Genomic DNA, 13751 nt, shown 5'->3' with positions numbered 1-13751 from the left:
TGGCGCCCCCTCCCCTAGGCCCTTCCTCGTAGGTCGAGCCCCCACCCTGCTGTCGCCAGGGTGACGGGGAGGGGGCGACCGCGACAGGGTCCCGGGGGCCCCCAGTGAGCGGGCCGGGGTCCGGAGCCAACCCCCCAAACTCGGCCTCGGTGGGCGCACGGGGCGCGGCTGGAGGGCCGATTGGGGGCGACCTCAAAGCGGGCCCAGCCCCAACTCTGCCCGGTCCGGAGTCCGCGCCCTCGGACCCCAGGGTGGGGCAGGGTCGACTCTGTCACCTACTCGGGGCCTGGGGTGGGGGCGGGGCGCGGCCACCACTCAGGGGAAATTAATTGTCCTGTTTGTCTCTTTCCCGCCCGCCGGCCGCCCCTGCACCCCGATGCGACCCCCTCCCTAGCTCCAGATCCGCCGCAGCTGCCCTCCCCGGTGGTCCGCTACTTCGCCCGCAGCCAAAGGCGGGGCGGCCCCCCGCGCCCCTCGGCACCCCCGCCCCGCGCCTGCGGCCGCCCGGCCGCCACCCCCGCCCCGCGCGGCCCCCCGCCCCCGCCCGCTCCGGCGAGGCCCCCTCCCCCCGCCGCCGCCCCCGCCCCCGGGAAGGCAGCGCCGCGCGGAGCCGGGGCCGATGCAGCTGAGCCTCGCCGCCGCCACCGCCGCCGCGCCCGCGGAGCCCCCGGAACCGCTGTCCCCCGTGCCGGCCCCGGCCCCGGCCCCTCCCGGCCCCCTCCCGCGCAGCGCGGCCGGCGGGGCTACGGCGGGGGGCCAGGGGGGGCCGGGGCGCCGCGTGGAGTCCCCGTGCTCCTCGCTCCCGGCCGAGAGCAGCCAGGGCCCCGGCGCCGGAGCGGGGATGGACGGCCCCGGGGCCGCCGCCGTGGTCGTGCGTGTCGGCATCCCGGACCTGCAGCAAACGGTGAGCCCCCCGCGCCCCGCGCCCCGCGCCCAGACCCCCGCCGCGGACTCTCACCCCTCCCCCGCCACCTCCGCCGGACCCTCCCCCGCGCGGGCGGGGCTGGGAAGCCCAGCCCCGGGGCGGAGCCTGGCATCCGCGCGGGGTCCGGGCTCCTGCCGCCCGCTGGCCCGGGCGCCCTCCGGCGGCCCCGCCGCGCTCACGATCCCGCTCCGCTGCAGAAGTGCCTGCGCCTGGACCCGACCGCGCCCGTGTGGGCCGCCAAGCAGCGCGTGCTCTGCGCCCTCAACCACAGCTTGCAGGACGCGCTCAACTATGGGCTCTTCCAGCCGCCTTCGCGGGGCCGCGCCGGCAAGTTCCTGGACGAGGAGCGGCTGCTGCAGGACTACCCGCCCAACCTGGACACGCCCCTGCCCTACCTGGAGGTGCGGATCTGCCGGGTGTAGGGGACTGGGCGAGGAGCGAGGGGTGTGAGGAACTGGGGCCGTGCATGCCTGCTAGCGGCGCGTGTGGTGAGCAACGGGTGCAGACTTGGAGTTTGGGCAGCAGGAACAGTGCGGGCCGTGTGCGCGCTGCTGGCAGCAAGCAGTGTGTGTAGAAGTGTTCGGGGCACGCAGGCAGCGTGTTCGGGGCGTGCAGGAGCCTGTGCACCCTCCTGCGGAGGAGAGTGAAGAGAGCGCGTCTGTCCCCGAGCCCCACTGCAAGTCTTCCAAAGTGGGCCTGAGTCCTCCGCTCCATCCATGATATAAAGGCGCATCTACTCCCCTTCCAGGTGTGGGGAATGTGGACTGAGTCCCAGCAGGGGGTCTTGTGGTTTGGGCAGGGTGAGGATGACACCCTCCATGCACTGAATTAGGAATGATGGTGACTGAGCTAAAGGTGACCTGACCTCTGTGGTGACAGAGCGGGGAAAGGTCAGTTCTGCTCAGAGAGGGACTGTCTGGGATATCTGCTGTCAGATCTTGGGAGAGGAGTGGGTTTTTCCAGGGAACCATGGGGATGAGACAGGATATGGGGTGGTCACCGTTACCTTCCTGGTACCATGCGTGGTGTCTGAGTGTGGTGGGTGGGCGGCTGCTGTTGCTCTGTCTGTCCACTGTGGCAGTGTGTGTCTGGGGCTTACGTGGCTGCCAGTTTTGCAGCACGGGGTGTGTGTGTGTGTGTGTGTGTGTGTGTGTGTGTGTGTGTGTGTGTGTGCAGGAAGCGCCTGGTGGTGAGGGTGGAGAGTGGTGTGCATGAGCCAGTGGTAGTGGTGACCACTCGCTCACTCTGCCCACGTGGGCACTCTCTCTCTCTCTCTCTCTCTCTCTCTCTCTCTCTCTCTCTCTCTCTCCCTTTTTCTTATCTGAGCAGTTTCGATACAAGCGGCGAGTTTATGCCCAGAACCTCATTGATGACAAGCAGTTTGCAAAGCTGCACACAAAGGTAAAGAGATAGTCACAGGGAGGGAGTCTCCACCATGTCCACCCCGTCCCCACCTCTCCAGCTTGGGCCTGACCGTATCCCTCCCACCAGCACTGGCCAAGTCTGCTAGGCCCTGTGGTCAGAGTGGAATTAGGTCTAGAGTGGGACTGGGCGGTTGGTGGCTGGAGGGCTGGATGTATTTCCTAGACCTGACTGGTGCATCAGCAACTCCAGCCATACAGCCTTCTGCTGGCTCCTGGCCAAGGGGGCAGGGTATCCTGAAAGAAGCTAGGGATTAGGGGAGAAATAGGCACCTTTTGTGTTGGCTTTTGGGGACACTTGTAACTAGACACCTTGCTAGTTCTCTTCTGGGAGGGGTGATCATTACCCATTTCACAAGCAAAGAAACTGGGTTTCAGAGGGCTCAAGTCACCTGCTTGTGACCACAGATGGTGATGCTGGCTCAGATGTGCCCTGGGACCCCTGTGTCTTGACTGCTGGGTGCCTGATCCCGTGAATTCTGTGTGGGGCACCTCTCTGGCTCCTCTGAACATCTAGGCGGCAAGCTGGATGCCACACCCCTTCCCCATGGACAGACTCTTTGAGCCCCCATACCATCTCTGTGGGACACTTCGTGGATGGTCTCTGGAGCCTAGGAGAGGATCCCTATGCCCCCAGACCCTGTCTGTGACCCTCAGTCCTCCAGCTTCTGTTCCAGACGTTTCTGCTGCCCTGCCATTAGCAGCCCTGCCTCTGTGGTTAGGTGGAGGCCATGTCAGAAAGGTCGCTGCTTCCTGCCACTGGCCTTTTGGTGGCGCTGTCACCCTGGATCCCTGACCCATGGCTACTCTTGCTTTGAATCTTTCCCCAGTGGCCAAGAGGATACAGTGAGTTGCTGTCAGTGAGTCTGAGCTTCTTACCACAGCTCTGCTCCTGCAACCTGGGTTGCAGCCAGCATTGCCCTTGCCCTGCAGCCCTGGACTGCTGAGGTCTTTGCCCTAGGGTCTTTGGACCACCCTTCATTTGGTTGTGAGCTTCTTCCTCTGGTTTCATGGCCCCACTCTGTGGCAGTGGTCCCCATGGCACCTTCTCATTGCTGCTGCATACCGAGTGTCTGGAGCCCTGGACAGGTTCCTTGCCTTGGTGTGTGGTGTCCATGTAACCAGGGAGGCTTGGGAAGGTGAACTGATGTGTGACTGTGTGAATGAGTTTCAGGAAGGCTCCTCTCTCGGGGGCTCAGTAGTCTGCCCTCGAGTGAGCTGGTAAGAAAGGTGGCCCAGAGGAGGGCCTTGGAATGATGGGGTCTTGGGTGCCATAGGGCTGGCTCCTGCCCTCCTGTACCAAGGGCTTTTCTGGGCTGGAGCATCTGCTAGGAGGCAGAACCAGGGCAGCCACGGAGGTTGAGGTGTACACTCATGGGTGTGTGTGTGCGCGTGCGTGTCTGACAAGGGTGACCTGCCTGTTGTGAGGGTGGCTGGGCTTAGGCTGACAGATGTGGGTTTGAAGGGAGGACCCAGGGAAGTAAACATGCTGGGTGACAGGACTGACTAGAAGTAGTGGCAGTGGGCCCTCCAGGTGGCCTGCAGCTTGCTGGATGGAGGGAGTGATGGTTGGATGGTAGAGCCTTGGCACCCCGCTGATTGGGATGGCCCATGTGACAGGCAAACCTGAAGAAGTTCATGGACTATGTCCAACTGCACAGCACGGACAAGGTGGCCCGCCTGCTGGACAAGGGGCTGGACCCCAATTTCCATGACCCTGACTCAGGAGGTGAGGAGCAGAGCCAGGAGGGGGTGTCCTTTGGGTGGCTGAGACCCTAATTTCACCCCTCCCTTACCCAGAATGCCCTCTGAGCCTCGCGGCCCAGCTAGACAATGCCTCGGACCTGCTGAAAGTGCTGAGGAACGGTGGTGCCCACCTGGACTTCCGCACCCGGGATGGGCTGACTGCGGTGCACTGCGCCACCCGGCAGCGGAATGCAGGGGCGCTGACGGTCAGTGAGGGCAGGACCCGAGCCGGCCGAGCACGTGGCCTGGCAGGGGAGAGAGTGGGCTGTGGCACAGGTGCTGAGGCTTCTGCCCCTAGACCCTGCTGGACCTGGGGGCTTCGCCCGACTACAAGGACAGCCGTGGCCTGACGCCTCTGTACCACAGTGCCCTGGGGGGCGGGGATGCCCTGTGCTGCGAACTGCTTCTCCACGACCATGCACAGCTGGGGACCACTGATGAGAACGGCTGGCAGGAGATCCACCAGGTCGGCGGGGAGCTCGGGCAGGGTCTGGCTGTGTCTGGGTGGGGCCTCACCTCGGGCCTGACGTTGCCCCTCCTGCAGGCCTGCCGCTTCGGGCATGTGCAGCACTTGGAGCACCTGTTGTTCTATGGAGCTAACATGGGTGCCCAGAATGCCTCGGGGAACACTGCCCTGCACATCTGTGCCCTCTACAACCAGGTGCGCCTGAGTGTTGCACTGTGTGCCACGTGTGGTGGAGGTGGACTGCGTGTTCTTGGATGTACTTCTGTTCCTGCACATAAGTGACTACATCCCATCCCACGTACTACTCTGCATGTGTGTCCTGTGCCCTGCAGTGAGTTGTGGTTCCAGGGTGTTCTTGTGGTTCTGGACATGCAGATCTGTTCCCTGTGCACTCATACATTTGCACACATGAATTCTGAATGACTGCATGTACACTGTGTACATCCGTGCTCTCTGGGCAGGTGGGACCTGCCATAAAAACCCACCTGGCCCAGAAGACACATTGAACATGTAGGTGTGAATCTGCATGTGCATTCCTGTGCCCTGCATACCTGTGTGACCTCAGTGTCTCCACGTGTATGCCTGCCGTTGCATCTTAGCCCTTCCTTCTCTCCGGCCGCCCATGTGACCCCCACTGCCTCCCCACAGGAGAGCTGTGCACGTGTCCTGCTTTTCCGAGGAGCCAACAAGGATGTCCGAAATTACAACAGCCAGACAGCCTTCCAGGTGTGCTTGGAAGAACGTGCTGTTTTCAGGGTTGCCTGTCTTTTGTGTTGGGCTTTTCTGAACCTTTCTTCTTCCCTGGAGTGTGAGAAGGGAGCGCTCACTCCCAGGATTCCTGCAGGAGCAGTTGGAGGTGGGGTGGGCCAGCGCTGTGTTGGCTCTGTGAGCGGGTATTTGATGTGGGGTTCTCTCCAGCCCCTGCCCTGGGAGAGAGGAAGGTTGGAGGTCTGGACGGTGGGAGGGGCAGATGAAAAGACGGGAGAACAGAGCCTCGGGTTGCGATACCAGTCCCCGACTTGCTCTAGGCCATGTTTCTGAGCCCTTGTCCCACCAGATAATCAGGTGGCTGACTCTCCAGGTGGCCTAGGATTTTGAGGGAGTTGGAGGGGCCTGATGAGGTCTGTTCTCAATAGGTGCACAGGTCTCTGAGAGAGGTGGGAGAGCCAGGCGGCTGTGGTTGTCCTAGGGGTGGTGCTGGAGTTTTGGGCGCTGGAAGCTGATAGGCTGTTGGATGACTGAGGGCAGGGCCCAGGAAGGGAACTGAGGAGGAGAGGTTGGGTAACTGCAGGGCCACGGCTGAGACAGGAGAGATGTGGGTGTGACGGTACAGTGTCCCAGTGTGCTCAGGAGCATACGGTTTCAGCTTTTAGGGTCTCATGTCCAGGAGGCCCCTTGGTCCTGAGCAGACTGGCCTGCTATAAGGTGTGTGTGTAGCACCCTTTCGCTCCTGTCAGTAAGAAGTTGGGTCCCATGTGGATAAGTAGACTTGAGAAGGGCAGCCCAGGGAAGAAGACCCCACACCAGGGCTGAGAAGGAAGAAGCACCCGGGGCGGGGCATATCCATGCTGCTCTCTGCCTTCAGCCTTGGCCTCCCTTTCTCTCAGGTGGCCATCATCGCAGGCAACTTTGAGCTGGCTGAGATCATCAAAACCCACAAAGACTCAGATGTTGGTGAGTTCTGCCCACCTGTGGGTCCCTGTTGGATGTGGCTTTATGCTGGTCAGGGCAGTGGTGGCATAACAAGGGCCTAACTCTGAAGCCAAGGGTCAGGTGATATTGTAGGAAGAGGCTGTGTTGACCGGACAGAGGTTTCAGTCAGGGCCAAGAGTGGTAGTTTTGGACTGTGGGCTGGGCTCTCACTAGGCTCAAGGTTGATGTTAGGTTCAGGATCTACATTTCCCTTCAGGCCCTAGGAAGGCCTGTCTGGGGTGAGGATGGTGGAACAGCCTGGAGCAGGGGTGTGTTTAGGTGGCCATAGCATGCTTTCTACTTGACAGGGTCCCAGGAGGGTATGTGTAGAAACACACACACATGCAGATATACAATGGAGCAGTGCAATGGCCTTCTCCAGGCCATAGCTCTTGGAGAGCAGGGGGTGCAGGGAGGCCTGCTACATCCATGACTCATGGCCCTTGAAGAACAGGTAGGAGGCATCTTGACACCTTTGAGGGACATGGTGCCGGGCAGAGACCAGGCCTCCCCTCCAGCAAAGGATCTCTTGGGCTGGGGCATGCTCTCCCCAAGCATCTGGATCTTCCATGTTCTGGGTGGCCCAGGCCTTTCTGCCTGTGGCTCTTAGTGGAACACAGACCCCAGGCTCCCCTTTCTGTCATGTGTATTTACTGGGGTGTCCCCATCTTGTTTGTAAATTGAAGTGGTAGTGGACAGCGAAAGGCTGGGGCTGGTGTTAGGGCTCTAGCTGGGTTTCTAACGTGAGCTTAAGGCTGGAGTTGACTTCACATAGTTGTTAAGATTAAGGTCAATGCCATGCTTAGGAACCCTTCCTCTATGAAACTTCCCCTTAACTGCTTGCCCTAATAAGGCTTGGTTATCACTCTTTGAATGCTGGCAAGGTGAGGGCCGTAGTGGTCAGCCCTGGGTGTGGGTGGACACTGCGCAGAATGGAGCAGCTGTATGGAGCAGCTCACTGAGCAGGGAGTGGCGTAGGGCTGGGGTCCAGGCTTAGGTTGGGAGAAAACCATGGGGAGGTTTGGAGTTTGAGCTAGGGCCAGGAAGCAGTTACAGTGGGGCTGGGGCTGACCTGTGTGTGAGAGGGGCCATTAGACGGGACAGCCCTGGTTTGTGGCCTTTTTTTCTGTCCCTTGATTGTGCAGTCAAGGGGAAGCTTCTTAGGGTCATCATGCTTCACTTTCCCTTAAATGCAGTAGGGTCTCGTGGATATTTGCATCCCCTTCCCACCTTCACTTTCTGTGGGGTTGGACTCTGGGAGGTAGCCTTCCTCTAGCCAATTGGGGCAAAGGGGCTTATTTGTAAACCAGTTTGAGGGGCAGGAAAACCCACTACCCGTTATCTAGGGGTCACCCTTGAGGCCTACAGCCCTCCTGACACAGGGTGCCTGCTTGGTTGGGGTTGGGCACTGTCCTTGATGGTCCTCTGCTGGCCACAACCTTACCTGCTCGTGTCTCACACACACTCAGGAAGGGGCTGAGGCCCTCAGGAGCTTTACTCCGAGCCTCTTTGTCACGAGCCACCCTCTCACTCAGCCCTGCCCCTCAGGGGTGATTATTGGGCTGCTACAGAGAAGGAGAAGAAGGCTCTGGGTTTGTGGTAGTGCCTCAGACCTAGTATTGCAAAGCCGTTGTTAGCCCTTACCTAGTGCACACCCTCCAAGTGTACTCCCCGAGTGACAGTCCTGGGCACTCGTGGGAGTTCTTGGCTGGGGCCTGCACCCTGGAGGACTCCACCCACCCAGCCTCCTCCTCAGAAAAGACACCTTGGGTGGGGATCCACACCCGACGGTGACCCCTGTGCCTCCTGCCTCTGTCACTTGGACTATGTGTGAGCCTGGCCACCTCCTAGGTGCAAGCTTCTTGCACACGAGTGTTCTTGTGGATTGCTGTTCCATTGTGCTTTTGAAGAGTGTCCCCGGGTCCCCAGGAAGCGCTTCTTTTTTTTTTTTTGGTACCGGGGATCAAACTCGGGTCCTTACGCTTGCGAGACCCTTCATGTTAAGCTTCTTTTCCTCAACATTCCCTTTAGCGTCATCTGTTTTCTAGGCTGTATCACTGCTTTATTCCTTTTTATGGCTGATTAATAATCCATTGTTTCCATGACATTTTACTTATTTATTTGTCAACGGATATGTGAGTTGTTTTACCCTTTGACCATTATGTGAGGTGCTGCCATGAACTATTTGTGTATGTATTTACATGAGTAGCTGTTTTCATTCTTTGGATATATGCCCAGGAGGACCTGCCAGACTGTTCCCACCAGCTGTGTATGAATTTCCAATTTCAAATTATCTCAAATGATTGTTATTTATTTATTTATTTATTTATAGATGCTGGGATTGAACCCAGGGCCTCATACATGTAGGCAAGCACTCTGCCACTGACCTACAACCCCAGCCCATTATCGTCTGTCACTTTTCTTTTTCTTTTTTCTGTGGTACTGGGGATCAAACTCAGGGACATTCTACTAGCTGTACCACTGAGCTACATCCCCAGACCTTTAAAGATTTTCTTTTTAATTTTGAGACAGAGGCTTACTAAGTTGCCTGGGATGGCTTCAAACTTTCCATCCTCCTGCCTCAGCCTCTGAAATCACAAGGATTACTGGCCTGCACCAACTGTTCCCAGCTCATTGTGATTTTGATTTACGTTTTCCTAATACCTGATGTGGCTTTGAGCATCTTTTCATGAGCTATTGGGCTTTTATGTGTCTTTGGAGACATGTCAAATCCTTTGCCTGTTTTTAAGTTAAATTGTTATCCTGTTGTACTAGTTCTGTATAAATTTTGAATATTAATCTTTTATGAGGTACAGGGCTTGTAATTTTTTTCCTATTCAGTTGGTTATTTGTGGCTTCCTTTCCTTCCATCTGTCTTCTTTCCTTCTTTCCTTTTCTTTCATTGCTTTTTTGTGGTGCTGGGGATTGAATCAGGGCCTCATCCATGCTAAAGCTACATTCCTAGTCTGTCATTTTTTGATCATGTCCTTTGATATACAAAAGTTTCTAATTTTTTTTTTTTTGGTACCAGGGATCGAACTCGGGTCGTTGCGCTTGCACAGCAGGCAGTGAAAGCACTGAGCTAAATCCCTGGCCCAAGAGTTTCTAATTTTATGAAATCCACTCTCTATGTGCTCCCTTGGTTTGTTTTAGACATGGCGAGTGTGTGTGGGTGTATGTGTGTCTCACTGTGTTGCGTACTACAGGCTTGTACCATTGTTCCCAGCTATTTTTTTTAATTACTTATGCTTTTGATGTCCTATCTAAGAATCCATTGCCAAATCTAAGGTCATGAGGGTTCACCCGTGATATAAGGAAAGCTTAATTGGGTGTGGGGGTGCATGCCTGTGATCCCAACTGCATGGGAGATCAAGGCAGTAAGACTGTAAGTTCAAGGCCAGTCTGGGCAGCTTAGTGAGGCCTTATCTCAGAATAGAAAATGAGTAGGGAGGTAGCTCAGTGGTAGAGGAAAATTTATGCGTATTTAAACTTTAGAGTATATTTGAGTGTTTTGCAATTCAAATTAGAGGTACCACTCTATCCAGAGGGGAACTTTTGTGAAGTATTTATAGAAGCAGGACAACATGCTTTTAATTGGTCAGAAATTGGTTGGTGGTTTCTGACTGGTTCCATTTCTAGTTTCAGCTTCCTGTCCATGTTGGGTTTGTTTGTTTCGTAGGAATTTAAGGTGCCAGAGTTACCCCCATCTAGTGACTGCCCAATTAGAATTAAAATTAAAAATTCCCCTTTATTATCTGCCTCTCATTTATGTGAGATTGACCAAAACTTGAGCATGAGTTCCACCATCATGGCTGATTATCTTTGTCTTACACAGTCAGGATTGATGAAGAAAGGTAACTTTTGTTGGTCATCCATTTTTCTTACTCTGGTCACCGTGAGACCATTTGGCACACTGCTGATGGCTGTGAACACACATCTAAGCCTTTGAGAAGATAAGTGCATTGGAGAGATTTGAGTGATGCCTATCAGGATAACACCAAGACCTGAGTATGCTCCTCAGCCGAGGGCTCCACAAACCAAACCAACTAATGTTTCCATGGAGCAAAAGGAAAAGTGAAAGTCACTGACTAGAACAAGCTAAAAATTCAGTCTTTGAGTCTAAAAGGAAGTTTGTCCAGAAGATTTCTGGATTTAAGCTCAAAGCACAGTTCCTGGTTGAGGTTGGAGTGTCTCTGAGGCTCTGGGTGTCTTCCTGAATCCCCCTGTGGGCCTCACTCAGGCATGGGAGTTGGACCTGAAATTTCGTCATGGTGCTGATCTCCACCTTGTGAGGTTTTAGGAACAGAGCAGTTCTTCTTCTTAGTGATTCCAAGTTGGAAAAGGGGGAGAGAATTAGATTGGAGGAACCCCAGAATAATTTAGGATCCAGTCTAGAGCGCAGGTTCATAATAAAATTTGAAAACAATGAACAGGGCTACAATCTAATGACAGGTGTACTATAGTTTTCTTCTGAGGCATACTTTCTCTCTCTATAGTCGTGCCAGTTTGTACCAGAGATAATCAGAGTTAAGGCCGATTTGATTGCAAAGTAATTTAGTCTTATGAAACTCAGCTAAACTATTTATATAAATGCAGCAAGGATAGCAGTTGACAACATAGGGCTTTTTAAAATTTGTTTTGCCCTATCTTTCCCTTCCTCTCTTTCTTTTTTCTTCTCTTTCTCCCCCTCACTTTTTTTTTTTTTAATATGGGGATTGAATCCAGGGCCTTCACACTGTGCTACTTCCCAGCATCCCCTTTTTAAAGACAGAGCCTCATAAGTTCCTCGAGCTGAGCTCAAACTTTCGATTTTCCTGCTTCAGCCTCTCAGAATGCTAGGTTTGCAGGCATGTGGGTGGAACTTTTGATAAGGAATGTCAGATTGGATTTAAAAAAAAAATCTTTCAAGGCTAGGAAGTCAGATCAAGGGAAACTTCAGGCTTTGCCTGGCTTTTTTGTAGACTGAGTTCAATTCCTGTCTCTTCGAAGGACCCCAAATGTTTCTGAACCTGGTGGGAAGTTCTGGTTTGTGCTCCCTCATAGTAGGGCTGGGAACCCTGGACAGCTACATTCTAGCATGTTCCCAGGGGAGGACACTCTACTCAGAGCCTGGTAATGTAAACAGGGCTTCCAATTGTGTCCAGTTATAAAGAGAACAGATTCTCACTGAACTTGTGCAGAGAACTATATTGCCATGTAATAAAAATAGCCATGATTAGCATTACACATTATGAGGGGTCATATTTCAATTTTATTTATGAAAGTATAATTTAACACATTGCTGTGAGGTATAAATAACTTAAAAGAATTAGAAAAATGTTTCCTTAAATCTGGAAAATAAAACATTAAAAAAAACCAATAGATTTTTAAATAAAGCCATGAAATTATTGCCTCGTCAGTTTCTCAGTCTCGTGTCATTAATTCTTGTTCTGCTTAATCTTGATAAGTAATTTCCCTAAACCACCAGTGTTTTCTTTTTTCTTAAGAGATGGAGTCTTGCTGTGTTGTCCAGGCTGGCCCTGAACTTCTGGGCTCAAGTGATCCCCTGCCTCATCCTCCTGAATTGCCAGGATTATGGGTGTATGACACTGTGCTTGGCTTCTCTTTCATCTAGAGCTCTGGGAATCTTTACCCAGTCTCATGGTATAATCTTAAAGTTCAGAAACCTGGATTCCATCCTACTTGTCAAAGTCCTTTCCATGAATCTCTTTGAAGAAGAATCAGTTTTTTTTTTTCAGTATCAGGGATTGAACCCAGGGACTTGTGCGTGCTAGGCAAGGTCTACCACTGAGCTAAATCTCTAGCCCTTTTTTGAATTTTATTTTGAGACAAAGTCTCACCAAATTGTATAGGTGATCATCCTGCCTCTTAGTTTCCAGAGTAGCTAGGATTACAAGTGTGCATTACCACACTTGGACCGTAGCTGATTGCAGATGCTTTGTAGAGAATAGAAACAGTACCTGACTATGGGTAACAAGATTTAAGGTGGCCTTGGTTAAATTCTGATGAGGATTCATTATAACAGTGATTTGGTTGACAAGGAAATGTGGTTATTTTATGTGGCATGTGACATTTTAATATAATAACCATGAGTACGACTGATAACATTATAACAAGACATCAGATTTCTAGGAATTTCATACAATTCTGCAATACTAATATCAGTAACATACTTGTACTTAAGTTATATAATTTAAGTTATATACTTGTGCTTAAGTTATATAACTTAATGGAAATTTAGTATTATTTCCTGTACAGCTTAACATATCAGACAAGCCTAGTTAATATCTCTTGGATGTTCAAGGGCCCTTTTGGAGCATCCCAAAGCTAGTTTGGGATTAAAAAAAATTTAATTTAGAGTTTGGTTTTGGAAAGTCTGTCAACAGTGTCAGAGGTTTAAAACATTTGATCAAAATCCAAATCACTGTGAAATAATAGCCATTCATTTAACCAAAGTGATAATTAAAAGATTTCAAAGGCAAATACAGAAAATTAAGTATAAAATAATACTTGGCTCTTTTAATAGAGAAGACTCAGTTTTCTTAAATGAACATAAATCTAATAAGGATTATACAAAAGCATAGGAAATTAACTTAATATAACACAAATCCTTGTTTCCTATGTGAGCTACATAAAAGATAAGGAATACCGCATGCCTGTGATCCCATAACTTGGGAGGCTGAGGGAGGAGGATCACCATGAGTTCGAGGCCAGCCTGAACTACATAGTGAAATCCTGTTTCTAAAAAAAAAAGAGAGAGAGAAAACCTTTCTCTAAGTAAACTGTTCTTTTAGCAGAGGAAAAACAGCTTTTACTTCAAACCATTGCTCTTTTGAAATTAAAGCTCATTGTGAAAATAACTTTGTAATAAAGTCATTCAATTTTAGCTGGCTTGGCTACACATGAAACTCCTTTTTCAAATTTTCTCTTTTATAAATTTCTACAAGTTTCTTGGAACCATTTAGTTTGCCCTTCCTCTTCTTGCTCATGTGGAGCCATTGGTCACCGGACTTTGGTTTAAAAATTGCTCATTTTCCTGTAACTGAACCACATCTTTCAGTTTAGAACTTCTGTATAAAACATGCTTTCTCAGCTGGGGCTGGTGGCCTGCTGGCCTGGTGGCCTGTCATCCCAGCACCCTGGAGGCTGAGGCAGGAGGATTGCAAGTTGGATCCCAGCCTGGGCAACATAGAGACTTAGTGAGACCCTGTCTCAAAATAAAAGATACAAAAAAAGTGATGGAATTGTAATTCATTGTCAAGGCCCTGACACTGGGTCCTTAGTACCACACACAAAAGACAAAATGTCACCTATACACACTTTAAACTTATGTTTTAGTATTTAAACTTAACCTAGAAATGATTGAGACAGTTAATAAATATTTGTAGTTTAACATAACTGTAAGATTTTAACTCACTAAAAGAGAGAGTTTTGAAAGTAACATATAGGGGCCTGGGATGCAGCTCAGTGGTGCCATGCTTGCCTGGCAAGTGCAAGGTCC

The 13751-nt window shown here is 51.9% G+C and overlaps 1 protein-coding gene across 5 annotated transcripts in view; it reads left to right on the top strand.

Moving 5' to 3' along the window:
• Positions 1 to 603: 603 nt before the first annotated feature.
• Positions 604 to 13751, top strand: part of Shank3 (SH3 and multiple ankyrin repeat domains 3) — a 54952-nt gene continuing 41804 nt past the window's right edge. For all 5 annotated transcript variants that reach the window (XM_004845281.3, XM_087213599.1, XM_087213600.1 and 2 more), the window contains exons 1-9: positions 604 to 904; positions 1123 to 1326; positions 2255 to 2326; positions 3967 to 4075; positions 4147 to 4298; positions 4391 to 4558; positions 4637 to 4753; positions 5207 to 5284; positions 6166 to 6232. In XM_004845281.3, coding sequence (XP_004845338.2) covers positions 620 to 904; positions 1123 to 1326; positions 2255 to 2326; positions 3967 to 4075; positions 4147 to 4298; positions 4391 to 4558; positions 4637 to 4753; positions 5207 to 5284; positions 6166 to 6232 — 1252 coding nt within the window. In that variant the 5' untranslated portion in view covers positions 604 to 619. The remainder of the gene's footprint in view (positions 905 to 1122; positions 1327 to 2254; positions 2327 to 3966; positions 4076 to 4146; positions 4299 to 4390; positions 4559 to 4636; positions 4754 to 5206; positions 5285 to 6165; positions 6233 to 13751) is intronic.

The sequence above is a fragment of the Heterocephalus glaber genome, unplaced genomic scaffold (assembly GCF_053883595.1).
Source record: "Heterocephalus glaber isolate CG9 unplaced genomic scaffold, H.glaber_assembly_v1.0 deba00001444, whole genome shotgun sequence".
Classification (NCBI taxonomy): Eukaryota; Metazoa; Chordata; class Mammalia; order Rodentia; family Bathyergidae; genus Heterocephalus; species Heterocephalus glaber.
Note: the sequence above shows the minus strand (reverse complement) of the source record. Positions and strands in the feature narration are given on the sequence as shown.